The following is a 16,628-nucleotide window of genomic DNA, read 5'->3' as shown; positions in this document are numbered from 1 at the left end:
TTTCACCCTAGTCTTGGCTCAGGGACACAAGATCTCCAGATCTAGGTGACCAGAGGAGCAGGAAATGAGGAGTCGGTCAAAATGCCTGCAAGGATCCCAGCTTGGGCAGGTTTAGTTGGGAACAGTTGAGTTTGAGGTGACAGAGGAACATCCTTGCAGAGGTTTGCAGTGGGCCATTTAATTATAGATGTCAGATGTTGCTAGACTGGCTGGGATGTCCAATACAGCACCAAGTAGCAAGATGTGACTTATTATTAAAGTCAATTAATTATGAAATTCAAATTAATGAAAGTGAAAAATTCTGCAATTCAGTTGTACTAGCCACATTTCACATGCTCAGCAGCCACATATGGCTAGTGGCTGCCATATTGGACAGCACAGATATAGAACATTTCCAGCACTGCAGAAAGTTCTACTGGACGGCACTATGCTAGGCCATAGGAAGGTTTCCCATTTGTCAGCCTCACTACAGGTAATTCTGACCATAGACTTAAAACTGGACCTAGTACTGCTTGAGCAGTCTGAGAGAACCCGGCTGGGATAGAAGAACGTAGATTATTTTGTCTGATTTCCTCCCTACTAAATGCACACAGCACTTGACATTTTAACACTGTTATAAAACCCTCCTACAAGATAACTCAGAAGCTCATTTTATTTTTTTCAGGGCAGCCCAGGTTCCAGAGGCCCCCCTGGGGGATATGGGGAGAAGGGCTTCCCAGGGGATCCTGTAAGTTACTAGGGCCCAGTTGGCTCTGAATTGTGTAGCTGCTCTAAGTTCCTGTCGCCTTTCTCTTGTGTCTCTTGCTAACTTGTAGGCAAAGGCTTGTGCTGGGAATGGAGGTGGTAGGTGTTGAGCGAGGCTTATTTGGGAAAAAATCTGTCTGTGTCTCATCTGGGCTGATTACATTAAAAATTCAGAACTGGGAACCAAAGTTCTATCTTATTCATCCTTATGGTATGTTGAGTCTTTAAAGTTCTTTTGGGGAGAAATTTCGATAGTTTTGCTTATCGGCTTCTAATCTTGTAGATTCCCTATTTGCAGACTCAGTTACAGGGGACTCTTACTATACATTTGAGGGAATGGCATGAGCATGTTTGGACTAGTGCGGCAGTGAAGCTGCCCATACAAAGAAAGGAAAATCACTATGGCTTCAGCAAGCGCTCTTAGAATTCTTCATTTATCACGAAACCCCCTTCAAACTTGGGAAAATATTACTTTTATTTTTTTCAAAAATCTATGAGTTCCAAATATGGGGCATTTTCTCACACCCCTCATCACTTAACCCAAATTAGCTTAGTACTTGAACATTGTACCATTTTGCAAAAAAAAAAAAATGCTGATATTTCTTGATTCTGAAATACTCTTTAAATCTTCCTCTAGGGTAATCCGGGACAAAACAACAATCTCAAAGGACAAAAGGGCTCCAAAGGAGAGCAAGGAAGTCAAGTAATTGGATCTACTTTCCATATATAAGTTGGTTAATTCTGTTACCTAGCTGAGGCCTTCATAAAGTCTAAATTTATTAATTAGCAAAATATGTAACCCTTCTATAATTGCACCTCTCCAAGTTCCCATTTAAAAGAGGCTTATTTTCTTAAAATAAGGCGTGTCTGTAGTAGATTGCACTTCTCTGTGCAAAATTACTAAGCTTCTGTGGGTGATATTGTTCTATGGGGATGCTGGCGGTAGCAGAGCATGTTGCTGTACCATTGTCCTCTTTAATGGATCCGCACCCAGTAGTGTGAGTATGCGGACAGATTCTAGCACGACACATTTGTTCTGCTGTTTTAATAGTGCTTGAGATTTTGGTGCTGATGCCTCTGTAATTTATTCAGAATCATTGCCTCATAATCTTGGGGGAACGATTGTATTTCTAGGGTAGAACCGGACAGAAAGGAACACAAGGTAGTTCTAATTCCGGAGGAAGCAGGGTAAGTATTCCCGTGGACATTTATTTCCCGCTCCTTATCACCTGAAGATGCCACAGAGGCATTCAGAGTATTTCTTGCTGCAGAGTCGGCTTGTCCAGGGCTGATACGCTGGCGCTATTGTCATTCGGGGCCAGATAATTCTTTGTTGTGCGGGGCTGCCCTGTGCATTAGAGGATGTTTCTCAGCATCTCCCGTCTTTACCCACTAGATGTCACTAGCACTCCCCCCCACCCCCACCCCCAACCCCACCCCTGGAGTTGTGACATGCAAAACTGTCTGCAGATACTGCCAAATGTCTGTGGGGGGTGATGGGGGTGGGGGGCAAAACCGCCCCTGGTTGAGAACCACCGTGACATCCCCTCTTTCTCTTTATATATGCCAGTGGGAAAGAAGAATCACAGATAAATTCTTCTCGAATGAACCAAAACACTAGCAATTAGGGCCAAGCCAGTGGCAACCTCGAGATCCTAGGGTAACTTTATAGCCTCCATGTGATATCGAGCCTAAACAAGGATATGGGATTGCCTCTTCTTTTTAAGGAACAACCAAGGAGTCACTTTTCTCTTTGTGGACTACTGAAGTTGGAGATGCTATTTATAATGTGTTAGAAAACCTTTTATCACGCACTCGGCAAGCAGGTCGTAAAAAGAGAATAACGTACAACATCCTAGATTTGGCCATGAGTTTTGTTCAAGAGGAAACTGAAAATGCTTGGCTTTCTTTTCTTTTGCAAACTTGGAATCTTCTCATCGCTTTGAAGGCTGTGGCTGACTGCCTTTCTCTCTGGGACAGATAGCGGAGAAATGTGTTTTAATTCCTCTCGCCTTTGTTTATCTTGACTCATAGTTCTTAGGAGAAAGAATCTGTAGTCAGGTGGCTTAGGCTTCCTGGTGCTTCTGGTAAAATTCCTTGGGACTTTGCCCTCTTCTCCACTCAAGAGAATTAAAATTAATCAGAGGGAGCAGGAAAGCAGCAGGATGAACTAAGTGCTGTAAATTTTAAAGATAAACATGTCTTTTTGTTGGTTGAAGAGAAAATAATTTTAGTTTGAAGTGGCTTTATAACTGTCACCATCCATCAGGCACTCTTTAAAAAGAGATGCTAGAGGTGGGGTGGGGAATTACTACTTGGACAAACCAGCGGATTATTTTAAGTCTCTCCAAGGACAGGGGTCTCTCAGCCTCTCTCCCTCATTTTCATCCACTTCCCTGAGCATCTCCTCCTTTGTAACCTCTTTTCTTCTGAATTAAACAAGGCAATTTGGATATAAAACAACATCAAGCTTTTTTACCCCCTCCCCCACTTTTCCAGTGAAGGCCAGAATTCTCTATGAGGGTCAGAGGATCTTAAATGGATTCTAAAAACACAAGGAAATCTAAGATGTTGCCTCCTGCATTACAGAATTTCAACTTATGTGAATTAATTGTTGCACCAGCTATTGCCAAAACAGCGGATCAATGTACTGAGAACCAGAGCACTTGAAACCACACTCCAGGCCCATTGCTTTCGGCCTGTCATGCACAAAGAATACTTACCAATAATAGTATTTGTACTTCTATAACCTCTATTTTGTGCCAGGATCTAATCAAAGCACTTTCAGATATTAATTCATTGAATCCGCATAACAGACTTGCAAGGTAGAAACTAATATTATATTCATTTTACAGATGAAAAAAATCAAGGAACCTTGGGCAAACTTGCCCAGGATCAAGATGGGTAATAAGTGGCAGAGCTGGGGTCTGTCTCCCTCCAGAGTCTGGCCTCCCAACCATGCTGGCCAAGGTTTATTGTGTGACTGTTCTCTGCCACACGGGCTTAAAGGACAGGGTTGAGCTCAAGACTGCCTGACTTCTTAGGGAACGACCTAACCATTGTGCTATATTGTCTGGTTATGGAATGAATGCTATTTTATCCTTGCTTTTTAATGGAGACAGAATTATGACATCATGAAACAGTGGCCGCAACCTTTCTTTACTGTGTCTTCTCTGCTTTTGTATGTCAAGAGCTCTATTAGTCACATCAAGGTACAAACAGCTGCCAAGTTACAATGTGTAACTTCTCCCAAAAGGTCTTTGCATTTTAAAAGCAAAGAGTAGCTGAATCAAGGGTCAAAACCTCAATGGAGGAATTCTGATCATCAGCTAACCCAGTGGAGGTGATCTGTGATCAGGTAGTTTATTCTAAGGAACTTCAGAAGGTGGGCAGTTGAAAGGAAACAGCAGTTCTGAAATAACAATTTCCATGCTTTCTGAATGAATGAGTGGATAGGCTTTTTTGAAGTATTCGTATTATACCTAAAGTAATCATAGTTGTTTATCACAGCACAAAGTAAATTGGTGGTTGCGATGTTCCACAGCTCTCTCTCTCTCAAAGATGCAGGGCCTGGGGCGGGTGAGGGCACAGTCTTTATCATTGCCTTTTAGGGAAAAAGAAGTTAGGATCTGGGGTCTGAATATCTCCCTGCTTGGCTACCCTCTGGAAAGGAGAGGGTGTAACAAAGACAGCCACTATATGGAGAGCCTGAGTTGGCAACGTGAAATCGCTTCTGAATTGGTACAGACAGATTTCAGCTTCAGAGACCAGCCCAGCTTTTCTCAGATGAACCTGGTGGTGCCATTTGGACTACCACCTAGTCGAGCAGACCCCATTGGCCATTTCCTGCTTGTAGAATTCCCTGGAAGCAAACCCCATTTGGCCCATATGAAGCACTGTATCTAACAGTTTTTTACTCTCCCCCAAGATACAATCAGGAGCCCAACACAGAGAGAGATGGTTATGACGCAGCTTGTTCTCACGCAGGAAGCCTCTGATTAGCAGACAGTACTTTGTGGGATTTGTCAGAGAGAGAAAGGTAGAAGACGGGTTCTTCTGGATGATTTGGTTCTCCAAACATAGCCTCCCCGATAATTGTCGGAGGGTGTCACGCTGGAGCTGGGTCTGTAATGACTTTTAGATTGGTTTGAAATCAATCCCCCAAATGTTAGTCTGTAATTAAGTGCCCAGTGTGAAAACTTGTCTTTGGAAAGTGCCTCGGGGAAGCCATTTCTGTGGGCTGCTCATTACTTATGTCTGTCAAGAAATGAGACAGGCTGCTTTGCCTCTGAGAAACCTCCATCCAGACCCCCACACACTAACACTGCCTTTTCTGCTCCAGGGCAGAGAAGGCCAAAGGGGGCTCCAGGGTGCCTCGGTGAGTATGCTTTACTCCCTGTCCTCTGTGGTAGATGGGGCCAAGGAGCCTTCTCACATGCAGATGGCCCTGGGAATGGATGAGCATTTGACAGGGATGTTGTAGGAAGTGCCGAACGCTGGACATGATCCCCACCAAAGGGGGGATACACAAATGTCCATCAGTTCAGCTGTCAGGGACAGGACAGGCCTCACTTAAGGCAAAGCCTCTCTCACAGACGCCTCAGAGACCAGAGGACCTGTGCAATCCCAAATGTGGTCCATTTGACTGCTTTTCACATGCCCTGGGAATCGGCTGCAAAAGAGTGAAATTCTTTACTCTTTTGAAGCAGTAGAAACGACCTTGTGTTCATTTCGTAGGCAGTGTGGAAGAGGAAAATCCTAAGCAAAGTCAGGGGTGAGCAAAGAGTCAGACAAAATAGTACTTGTGTGCTGTAGTACTAGGTACTATAAATAGAAAATCTACATGGAAACCATGCAGAGAAAATCTTACCACTGAAAACTCTCATTCATCAGGGGCAGCCGGGAAATCCTGGGCCTGAAGGTGCACAGGGAGCTGAAGGCTTACAAGGCCCACAGGTGTGTTGGGATATTTCACAAATATTGATAAATAATGCTGTTATTCTGATAGGAAGGTGGCAGATAGTTGTGTATAATAATAAATAACTGAGAAATTTGTAATCTGCTGCTGCTCTCCTCCATGGTACGTGTCTCTGGAATTCTACCTTTCCCATTGTGGGTGGGTGATTTTGCTCCATCAAACCTGCTCCTACATTTGCAGCTCACTGACAGAGGAAAAGCATGCTCTTGGGCTGACCTGGTATTGTGTCTGCATGTTTTTAATAATGAATTATTAAGACCTTAATGTTATACTAGTAATCAATATCAGGATCAACAAATTGGTTTTCCTTAACTCAGGTTCCACACACAGACTCCCATGAAGCAAAGTTAGGAATTGGAAACGGTTATTCAATTCACCTAATGCTAACACCATGGGGGATGACAGTGCTTGGGGAACATCACTGATAGGGCTTTATGTCATATCATTAGTGACATGGGCATCAGAGAGAGGATATCTCTGTCTCTCTTCTGTGTCAGAAAGATGCTGGGGTCATCCCTAGAGAATGGCTTTGTAGCATGTGGGTATTTAGTCACCTTATAGAGTCCACTTTAAGCCTGAACTTGTCTGGAAGGGCCTGTGTAGATGTGTCCATTCTAAGACCTTCCCAGGAGTTCATTTTTCTTCAAAAAATTTCCAGATTGTTAATATTAAACTGGAATTTGGGATTCTCTTGAGTGATTCTGGGGCCCCTGACCCAAGCCACCAGCAAGCAGCTCCTCTAGATTGAGTAACCATGGGACCAGCCTAGATCCACCCCCGGGCTTTGTGAGGAGAGGGGTGACATTACCTCAGCGACCCAGGGTCTCTGATACTTGGGCAGTGAACAAAGGCTAGCCCAGGGCTCCAACCACCATTTGCACGGGGCAGCCAGGGCCATCTTAATGCTGGTGCTTTGGCAGTGAGAAACATTACCAGCCCCTCTAGTTTTTTCATCTGTTTGAGAGAACCATACGAGAGCCATGCATTTATTGGTAAATATGGCAGGAAATATGTTTTAATTCCTCTGATGGGTCTGCTGCTAAAATGTCCTTTTGTGCTAACTTGAAACAACTTTGCTCTCTATGGTGCACATTGATAAACACTTTGACTCAGGTAACCAGCCCCATCAAAGGAATCCATCCGACCACTGTTTACATCTTATTTCTGTCTCCTATGGGTTTATTTCTCCTTTTAGTCTCTTTTTCATTTCTCCCTCTCAGAGAGGGATGAAGGTCTTATACCCAGGCTGGGAATTCCTTAATAAAATCTGTACCACTAAGTCTGGGTCTCCCCGCAATTCCTCTTCTAAGACATGCTTAATCTCAGAGTTAAAAGGCTGCTTGGAGGGTGGGACTAGTGCTTTTCCATGGGGTGTTTCAAAAACACTAATGAAGAAAGCAAGTTTCACCGACTTCATTGCACTGTGTTTCTTTTGTTACCACAAAAGGGGGTAAATGGAGTTCCTGGCAGGAAAGGAGAGAAGGGAAGCGAGGGGCATAAAGGACCTCAGGTGAGCGACTCAGAAACGTTACAGTCAATGGTCTCCAAGCTTTGTCTTCCTCTTACTCCAAAAACACCTTCATATATAGTTTATTTTATATTGTCTACATATGGAGTATTTCATTTTTGGATTTACTTGGGACAAATTTTTAGCACAGCTCAGATTCCTTGCACGTGGCTTAAACACTCTGCTTTCTCCCTCACTGGGGTTTTACTCCGAAAGCACAGACCCATTTCACCAGCCTGAGGAAAGCAATTGGAAGAATACAAACCTTGCTGACTTGTGAAAGATTCAAAACCTGATACATTTTTCTGATTTTTCTAACTTTTAAAAATTATCTGTGCCATGTGTATCTCCATTGACTGAAGATATTTGAAAAAATTGACTTGGCCAAGATCTCTTGCTACTCAAATGTATTTGATTCCTAAGATCAGCTTTGAATTCACCCTCTGAATCTCTTTGGTTCCCTGGTTTCTGACAGTGAGTAATGAGAGTTTGGATGGTGAGGGATTCGTATGAAAAATGTTCGGACTCTATTCAGTTCTCCAGCTCAGATAGCAAGAGTTCAGAAGGCAAGGGATACCTGCGTTTGCTCAGGTATCTTCCTAGCATGTTTGTGAAAGACATTTTTGCCCATTTTCAGAAGGGAAACTGAAACACAGTCTACATACTCTTTTGTATGTGTGCGTGGTACAGTGCACAAAAGTGCCAATGACAGCAAAATATCTCGTTCTAACAAAATCAGTACATTACAACAAAGTTGCCACATTCGGAAATAACGTATATCAAGTCAAGGGCGCCTTTTCTGTTTCTCACTAAGGCCCCATATGGACTAGTGACGTCCCTGCAAATGAAGACTTGTGGTCCTCTAATCAACACTGTAGCCTGAGTCATTTGGTTTCAGCCCAGATGTCTCTCTCCCTTGGGTGGCTGAGTCTCTTGTTAAGGAGGCATCAAGGAGTTGTTGGAAATGACATGAAGAAAAGCAAAACCAATCTAATGGGCTGTCTAAGAATCACTGCAGTGCCAGTATTTGCATCTCCCATTTTCTTTCAGGGTCCTCCTGGGATAGTGGGAGCTAAAGGGAGCATTGGAAGACCTGGACTTTTGGGGAAAAAAGTAAGTGTATTTCTTACAGATTTTAAAAACTGAGAAAAAGAGTACCTCCATTTTTTCTGGATTTTCATGTTAGTTCCTCACATAATTGAATCCAGGAACCATCAATCACCCACCAGCTTCCTGCTTATAGTTCTTTTCTTTCTAACGAGCAAAGGATTTTTAATTGCTTACCTCTTCATGAAACTGCCCCATTATACCAGGAGAGACACAGTGATCTCACCTATCATGAAACAACTCTGAAAAATCTCTTCAGCTCCCTGATTTCCTGAACGCATGAATGCACGTGGTGGCAGAGTTGGGCAAAGGGTGGTGCATGTCAGGACTCAAGTCTGTTTCTGCGTGCGATTCTCTGTCTAGCTCAACCTACCATCTCTGAGGCATCTCTGCCAGAGATTGTCAAAGAGCAGACTACTGGCCTATTCAGAATCTCACTCCCTGCCTAAAACCTTTCTGTGGCTCCCTCCCCCAGGGCCAGCTTCAGGGCCTGGACCTGTACAGTCACGCAGGGGCCTCGCTTAGAAGGACCCCCTGCTTGGTTTAATGCTCTGCTATCATCATCTTGAAACTCTTAATATTTGAGCGAGGGGCTTGTGCTTTCGTTTTAGACTGAGCTCTGCAAATTATGGAGCCAGTCTCAACTTCCCCATGGCCCTTAGGAGAATCTCTAAACTTTAAAGAAGGCTCTTTGCTGTTTGACCCTGTGTAATTCTAAGGCTTCATAGCTCATCTCCCTCCTGCACACCAGCCCCGGGCTTCTACCAATGCCTTTTGTCTACGTGGATCATTCTCACTCTTCTCTCGATCCTTCTTCCAGCTCACACAACTCATCCTTCAAGACTCACCGTCCCTGCTCCTTTCCTTCAGGCAGCCAGCCTTCCCAGCCCCACCAAATCTAGTTTAGATTCGCCTTCTCTTGGCTCCCATAGCGCTCTGAACTTTATCACACGAGTTTATAATTGCCTGTCTAACTCTCTCTCTTTCCAACCAGCCTATGCTTGGTGAGGGCAGGACCATATCTATCATGTCCAACAGTTTATTTTCCAGGACAATAAATAATTATTGGATGGGCAAATGAATCAACTTTCCCTGGAATCAATTTTCCACTCTTTGCCTTCTCCTTCATCCTTCTATAACACTGGGAAAGCAGTACTTGCGTCCAGCCCTGGGTTTTGCTGATGGTCTCTGTTCGCCTTTGGGAAGATCATTGTTTGTTTACTCTACCCATCTCCTTACTGGGCATTGAACCCTCACTGGGAACCTGGAGTCTCCCCATCTGGTGGACAGAACTTCCTAGGGTGGGAGCTGGGTTTGATTTTACTGATCTGAAGCTCTTCTTGTCTCATTTTCTAGGGAGAACCTGGAATTCTTGGAGATCCGGGGCCAGTGGGGCAAGATGGACAGCGAGGACAGCAGGTATGAGTTTTTAGGATCCTTTCCCTTTCCTGGCTCCATGTGCTCAGTTCTGATGTAAAAAGAAGGGGCCTGACACCATTAGCCTAAGCACCGGGGGAACTGAAGGTATTTCAGCATCTCCTAGGGAGATGTGGGACATTTCTCCTACCCCCTGAGCTCTCATTCTATAGCTAGTCTATTACAGTGGGGGAGAGCAGCAAGAGGGAAAGGGGGCATGCAGAGAGGATCATAGATAAGTTAGAACAGGGCATTGCAATATTTTAACAACCAAGATGGCCATATGGACACATGTCAGTTGAAAAACAGCACAGCCCATTTCTCTCCCTGTCTTGCAAAAGTCTAGGGCGACGACAAGAAGAAGGGAGTAGGGCCAAGAAATGGGGCATCTGTTCTGGTAACTCCAGCTGTCCCAGGATCTCAGTCCATGGAACAGCCAATATAGGAACAATTTTTGTATTCCTTTTTAATGTTTATTGCAAATGTTATACGTAGATATTATAGAAAATTTACCAAGCACGAAAGATGGGAAATGAGGAAGAAAAAAAAATTACCCATAATCCCATCGTTTTGAGATATTTGTCATTAACATTCTGGAGAAACAAAAAATAAATTACTCTATTTTTCCCTGTAAACAACGTATGATGATACATGTATCGTGTATATTTCCATGTCATTAACATTTTTCCCTCAACATCACTTTTAGTAGCATCATAATATTCTACTGAATATATATACCTTTGTTCATTTGACCAATCTCTTATTATTGGATATTTAGTTTATTTTTAATTTTTTACTGTTATAAACAGTACAGCAATGAACATTCTTGTACCTAACTAATTTTTGGACGAAACCATAATTCATTTCTACATAGAAATTTCTAGTAGTATAGCTAGGTCAAAGATTTATGTACGTATTTAATTAAGGCATTGAACTCTATTTTCCCAAAGTGCTCTTGGGAAAATTCAAATGATATATGCAGATATATGCACCCATGTGTTATACAAGAGAGTCCTTCTTCAGGGCATCCACACCAATGTGGGTGTCAATACCTTTTTTTTTTATCTTTACCGATTTTATTGACTAAAAATGGTATCGCAATATGGTTTCAAATTGCTTTTGTTTGGTTACTAGTGAGTGTGACATTTTTCCATATGTCTATTGGCCATTTATAATTCTTCTTTGGGGAATTCCTCGCCTGTGTCCCTTAGACCAGCTCCTAATTTTCCAGGCAAGTAACTGTCACTGACTCCATAAGTCCTGAACAACCATCCCTCTGCCTCCTGCAAAGTTTGCAAAACAGAGCTGGCCCAAGAAGTACCAGGGCACATATCAGGCAGTGACAAAAACCCAGCAACTCCCATATTCCCAGAGTTCAAGGTCACTGATTAGGCCTCCTCCACCTGGAAGTCCCCTGTGCTTCTCTCCTAACACTATAATCCCCCCAGTATAGATTACAACTAATTTTCGCTTTTGAGAAATTGAAATGAACTGATATGTTCACAGGGAGATTATGGCATCCCAGGCTATGGTCCTACGGGACGAAAAGGAATAAAGGTAAATATGGAAAACAATTATTTCTTTAATTGATGAATCAAACCTAAATAATACAAGAAGAAATGATCATACTGCAGAAGTGGTGTGTTGATTTAGTTCCTCTGCTAAAAATTATAGGGCCCAAGAGGATTCCCTGGAGATATGGGGCAAAAGGTATTGTGCACATGATCTTCTTTTGAAATTACCATGATCTTAACCTTCTACTTGAGAATTGAGGTAAGCCTGTAGATCTGAATGAAATGGAAAAAAGCAAAAAAAGAAAACCACAAAACAAAGCAGATGTTTCACCTGGGCTTCGTGAAGAAAAGACTACACTTAACTCCCATGAAAATTTAAATTGGAAAAGATTGTCCTGTCCTTCGTTGCCTGCTGTCTCTTGTCTTGAAAACCTACCTCTAAGTATCCCCCCAAATTTAGTCGTTTGTCCTCTTCTTGATGTCTCTGCCTCGGTGATCTCATTCAGAACTCTTGGCTTCAGCTATTCCTATTTGTTCTTTGTTATTGTGGCCTTCACTTCCTCTCACCTGAAAGATGACAATATTCTCCCCATTGGTCTCCTGCTTCCAACTTCTCCCTGCTTCAGTTAATCCCAAACACTATTCTCACTTTTTTCCGAAGCATAGCCTAATTAGGTGACTCTCCTGGTCAGACGTCTTCCAGAATTCCTCATTGCCCACCAGATTGAAATCCATCTCCATGCTCTACAACCAGCCGTACTTTCCATTGCATCCAGAGTAGCTCGTGTTATATCTGTTTTATACACTGGAATTAAAAGTGTCCTGTCCAGAAGAGTGTCTTCCAATTGTTGATGCTCAAATTAAAATACCCATTATGGATTAAAGAAATAGAATGTCTAAGCAAATCAAATCAACTATAGGAAAATAGCCAATTTTTGAATCCTCTTAAAAGTGCTTTTAATTGATGAATTACTAAAAGAGATTCTTTCTGGGGCCAGCCCGGTGGTGTAGCAGTTAAGTTCACTTGTTCTGCTTTGGCGGCCCGGGGTTCGCCAGTTCGGATCCTGGGCACGGACCTAATCACCGCTCATCAATCCATGCTGAGGCAGCATCCCACATAGAAGAGCTACAACTCTACGGCTACAATATGTACTGGGGATTTGGGGAGAAAAAAGCAAAAAAAAAAGAGGAAGATGGGCAACAGACGTTAGTGCAGGGCCAATCTTCCTCAAAAAAAAAAAAAAAAAAGACAGCCCAGATAGAATGACCCTTTAAAAAAAAGAGAGAGATTCTTTCCTTAGGTAGAGAAGGGTACAAGAAGGGACTATATAAATAACTGTTAGGATAAGAGTTCTCATTGTAGAGTACCAATTTTCTATTTACTGATAAAGGGAGAAAATTAGCATATTTCAATTTACAGATAAATGTGAAATTAGCGTATTGGTAAGTGCTAAAATTAGTTTCCCACCAAAGTCAGAGTGAATTTTTTTTACCTTCAACTGTTTCAGAAATGATTCATGAATTTAAGAAGTAATTAGTTTTTTAGTATTTTATGTAGTCAATACTCTGAATGTTTTTCCTGATTTTCATTTTTCTTTAGATATTTTTAGTAACTGATTGGATAGCCATTGAATTGATATTTATGCACAAATATTTGTATTCTTAGAAAATTAAAAATAGTTTGGAAAATATCTAAGTGTATCAATGACTTAATTCCAAATGACAGAAGATGACATTTAATGTTTAATATATGGTATAGTTATAAGATCAGTTAGGTTTTGGATTGGAGAGAATTACTTTTATTCTTTCATAGCAAATATTTTAATATCTTGATTTCTTATATCTGAATGTTTAGGGTAATGTTGGTGATCCTGGAATTGCTGGGAGGCCTGGCCCCAAAGGATTTAGGGGATTAACGGTAAGTAGCCTATAATGCCAGAAATAATAAATGTTTCTTTGGAAGACTCTGGCTTTTATGTTATAATAATAAATGTGGATTATCGATCCAACCCAAGGGCATCTGAAATGCTACTCCCTAGCTGCGTGACCTTCAACACACCTTTTTAGGGTCTTCATTTCTATAACATGAGAGTTGAACTTAGTGACACCGAAGGTCACTTTCAGCTCTCAAATTCTATGGTTCCATGAATCTGAACTATTTTAAAGATTTACAGATTGATAACTGGCTGTTCCAAGAAATGTCAGTGCCTTCCAGTCTTTTCTAAGGCACATATTAAAGCCTAGAATATTAACCTTGTGAGTGGAAATGAAGCTGACATCTTCCCACTGTGTCCCTGAGGATTTTCTGACAATTCCACTACCCATAAGCAAGGTCATATGGGGTACTCATTTTAAGAAAGGATGTTGAGATCTTCTAATTAGCTAAGTGCAGAGTAGAATGTTATACCTACTTAAAAACAAAGTGCTGAGACATGCATCCTTTCATTGTAAAGTTTGAGTGTAATATCAGTGGTCATTATCAGCATGAAAGAGACGCAATTCAACAGATACTTTCCATCTGGCTGGATAAATTTCATTAGCATCCACATCCATCACCTTGAGGCCTGGGAATGACACAGCCCAGCCATGTCTTCTTATGTATGTGGGGAATTATTTTTCTTATTTGATCCTTTGCCGATGGGAGGTTTTTGAATTAGATCTCTGTGTGCCCTAGTATATTTGCTTTTTTTAGGGCCAATCTTAGTTTATGACTAATTTAGGTTTAAAGGCACAGAGCAAAGTATGTCACTTAATGAAGAGGCTAAGAGGGAAAAGGATGTTTACCAATGACTAAGAATGGCTAGTTTATATTACAAGTAAGCAATTTACTTGACTTGAATTAATAGTTGTTTTCTTTAAAAAAAGTTTTGTTAATTATAAAGTCTTGTTAAAAGTACAGTAGTCCCCATGGATAAACAATGTGGAAACTAACGCACACTCATATCTGCAGCTCAGTGTAGGCTTGAAAGGTGAAGAGGGATCTCAAGGAACTCAAGGCCCTCCTGGACGGAGAGTAAGTATACCCACGAGAACTAAGTAGCGTACACTGGTTTTTAGGACGGCCGATGGAAAGGGCACAGAATTTAAAGTCTGAAGCACTGGGTTCAAGTCTAGATTCTGCTTCTTGCTAGCTGTGTGCCCTTAGGCCAGGCATTGGGTCTCTCAGTTTACCTCTAAAATAGGGGTAACATATCTTCTCCTAACCACCTCAAAAGGTAGCTGTGAGGATCAGATAATCAAATGTGAACACTCTTTATAAACTATAAAGTTCAATGCAAACGTTAGCTGTTACTGTTATTTTTTACTAAAGTTTTAAAAATAGGGATGGGATTGCATAAGCTCCATAGATGTGTCCTGGCAAAGTTCCATCATGAGAGACAAGTTGATAGAGTTTCCCATAACCATGATTGTTGCCTTCCTAGCCTCAGAAGTTAGACTCTAGAGAGCTTTGGAAATATAACTGAAACTTTCCACTGTGATTCCATTACAAGAGAAATGTCACTTCTGGAAGCGTGCCCAGGCAGAGTCAGGCACATCTCCCACTGATGAAATATCTATATCTCTATTTTAGTGCCTCTCCTGTTATTGTAATGATTTATTTACACATCTCTCTCCCCTAATGAGCACAGTTAGGTAAGAACTAAATGTTACCAGCACCTGTGTTTTGTGTAGGAGGTGCAGGCAGCACTGTGTAATGAGGAGAGAAACTGCTTTTCTTGTTTTGTGCATTGTGAATGTTTTCTGACTACCTGGAGGGGTTCTTTAACTTTATAAAGAAAATAAAAAACATGGATGTTTTGTGGACGTCTGAATCCATAGTAGAATGAGAATAACTAACTGCAAAGGACATTCTGATACAATCTTTTCTTTCTTTTGCGTTAAGGAACTGGTGAATATTCTTAGTCATGTGAGTGAGAATCTAGTCTCTAAGTCAATATGGTCTGGTCTGAATTTATCTCCTTTCCAGCTTCTGGAGCTCTCATTTGGGGGACCCACATCTTCCTGGTCTTGTGTTTGGTCCTGCTGGTCAGGTGGAATATAGCTTCTTTGTCTTAGGCCCTTGATCCTCAGTCTCTGCTTAAGAACTTGCTCAAAGTTATTCTTAAGGTCAGTCTTTTAGGACATACTCTCCACAGTTCTGATCTGTAAGATGTGGGCTGTCTACTCTATTTACCAGCCAGAAATTGTTCCTCTCTCTGTTTAAATCACTGTGCATTCCTTTCTGTTTTCTGCCATAACTAAAAGGAAGGATAAGACTCAGTATCATTTAATAAGATGCATAATTTCATGATTTAGGTCAGGAAGACCTAATGGGTAGAATTATGGATGCTGCAACAGTTTTAGTTAACACCAGCAGCACACAATGGGGCACATCAGCATTCAGCAGACATTTTACTGTTTACTGGATGGATGGATGGATGGATGGATGGATGGATGGATGGATGGGCAGATGACACAATTGTCATTTAGAACAGAGGTTCTTATACTGACATGCCTAATTGAGCTTCTCGGGGCCAGTGAAATTGTAGGAGTGTGAGCATGTAATAGCATTTTCTGAACCTAGCATCCTAGTATTCATCAGTTGCCCAAAGGGATCCATGTGGGCAGACATGTTAAGGACCACTGCCAAGGAGAAGCCTGATCCTGATAAATGGAAGTAAGAAGGGGAAACGAGAAAAGCTCAGCTGCCAAGAAAGAAGGACTGACTTTTCAGGAACCTTCCCTGATTCATCTCACCCAGTAATTTGTACTCCTTTGCTCCATAACTTTTCAGCATTTATGCTCTTCTTCTGTGTAATGCCCATTTTGCTATGTAATTCTTTGGTTCTTTCACATATATAGAGGTTGCCTGCTACTGCCTGCATTTTATGCTCCTTGATTTGTAATATACTTGTACCTTGCAATAGATTCCTCTCCTTAGTGCCACCCTTTGGGAAATCTGCTGTTTACAATGTTAAGTTTTCTTGTGAGAAATGCCTTCTAAGAGTTATATCTTTAGTACAAATATCTTTAAGAAATACTTTTGTTTCTTCTTCTCACCCTAGAAAAATAATTCAGTTTCTAATGTGCAATCATTAGATTAAGTGATAAAACACTGAAAGAAAAAAGTTTACACTCTTAATGTGAGTGGGAAAAAACATTGTTATCTAGCAGTTCAGGAATATTTTAATCACTCTCTGCCAGCTGTGCTCTTAATGAAGGTTTTTTTATTTGCTCTTGTTTTGTCAATAAAGACTCCAGTTCACATACCAATAACTTGCTTTGATTTTGTTTTCCTAGGGTGCTAAAGGCATGGCGGGGCAGCCTCTACATTCTGTATGTATCTGCTTATTCGACCAGTCCACTGGGATATAAAGATGGC

At 41.6% G+C, this 16,628-nt stretch overlaps 1 protein-coding gene across 1 annotated transcript in view; it reads left to right on the top strand.

Moving 5' to 3' along the window:
* Positions 1–16,628, top strand: part of COL6A5 (collagen type VI alpha 5 chain) — a 90,937-nt gene that overhangs the window by 33,652 nt on the left and 40,657 nt on the right. Inside the window, exons 17-29 of the mRNA XM_058553328.1 lie at positions 665–727; positions 1,382–1,447; positions 1,879–1,932; positions 5,087–5,122; positions 5,638–5,700; positions 7,170–7,232; positions 8,280–8,342; positions 9,693–9,755; positions 11,259–11,309; positions 11,427–11,462; positions 13,122–13,184; positions 14,217–14,279; positions 16,547–16,582. Coding sequence (XP_058409311.1) covers positions 665–727; positions 1,382–1,447; positions 1,879–1,932; positions 5,087–5,122; positions 5,638–5,700; positions 7,170–7,232; positions 8,280–8,342; positions 9,693–9,755; positions 11,259–11,309; positions 11,427–11,462; positions 13,122–13,184; positions 14,217–14,279; positions 16,547–16,582 — 720 coding nt within the window. The remainder of the gene's footprint in view (positions 1–664; positions 728–1,381; positions 1,448–1,878; positions 1,933–5,086; positions 5,123–5,637; positions 5,701–7,169; positions 7,233–8,279; positions 8,343–9,692; positions 9,756–11,258; positions 11,310–11,426; positions 11,463–13,121; positions 13,185–14,216; positions 14,280–16,546; positions 16,583–16,628) is intronic.

Source organism: Diceros bicornis, chromosome 2 (assembly GCF_020826845.1).
Source record: "Diceros bicornis minor isolate mBicDic1 chromosome 2, mDicBic1.mat.cur, whole genome shotgun sequence".
NCBI lineage: Eukaryota > Metazoa > Chordata > Mammalia > Perissodactyla > Rhinocerotidae > Diceros > Diceros bicornis.
Note: the sequence above shows the minus strand (reverse complement) of the source record. Positions and strands in the feature narration are given on the sequence as shown.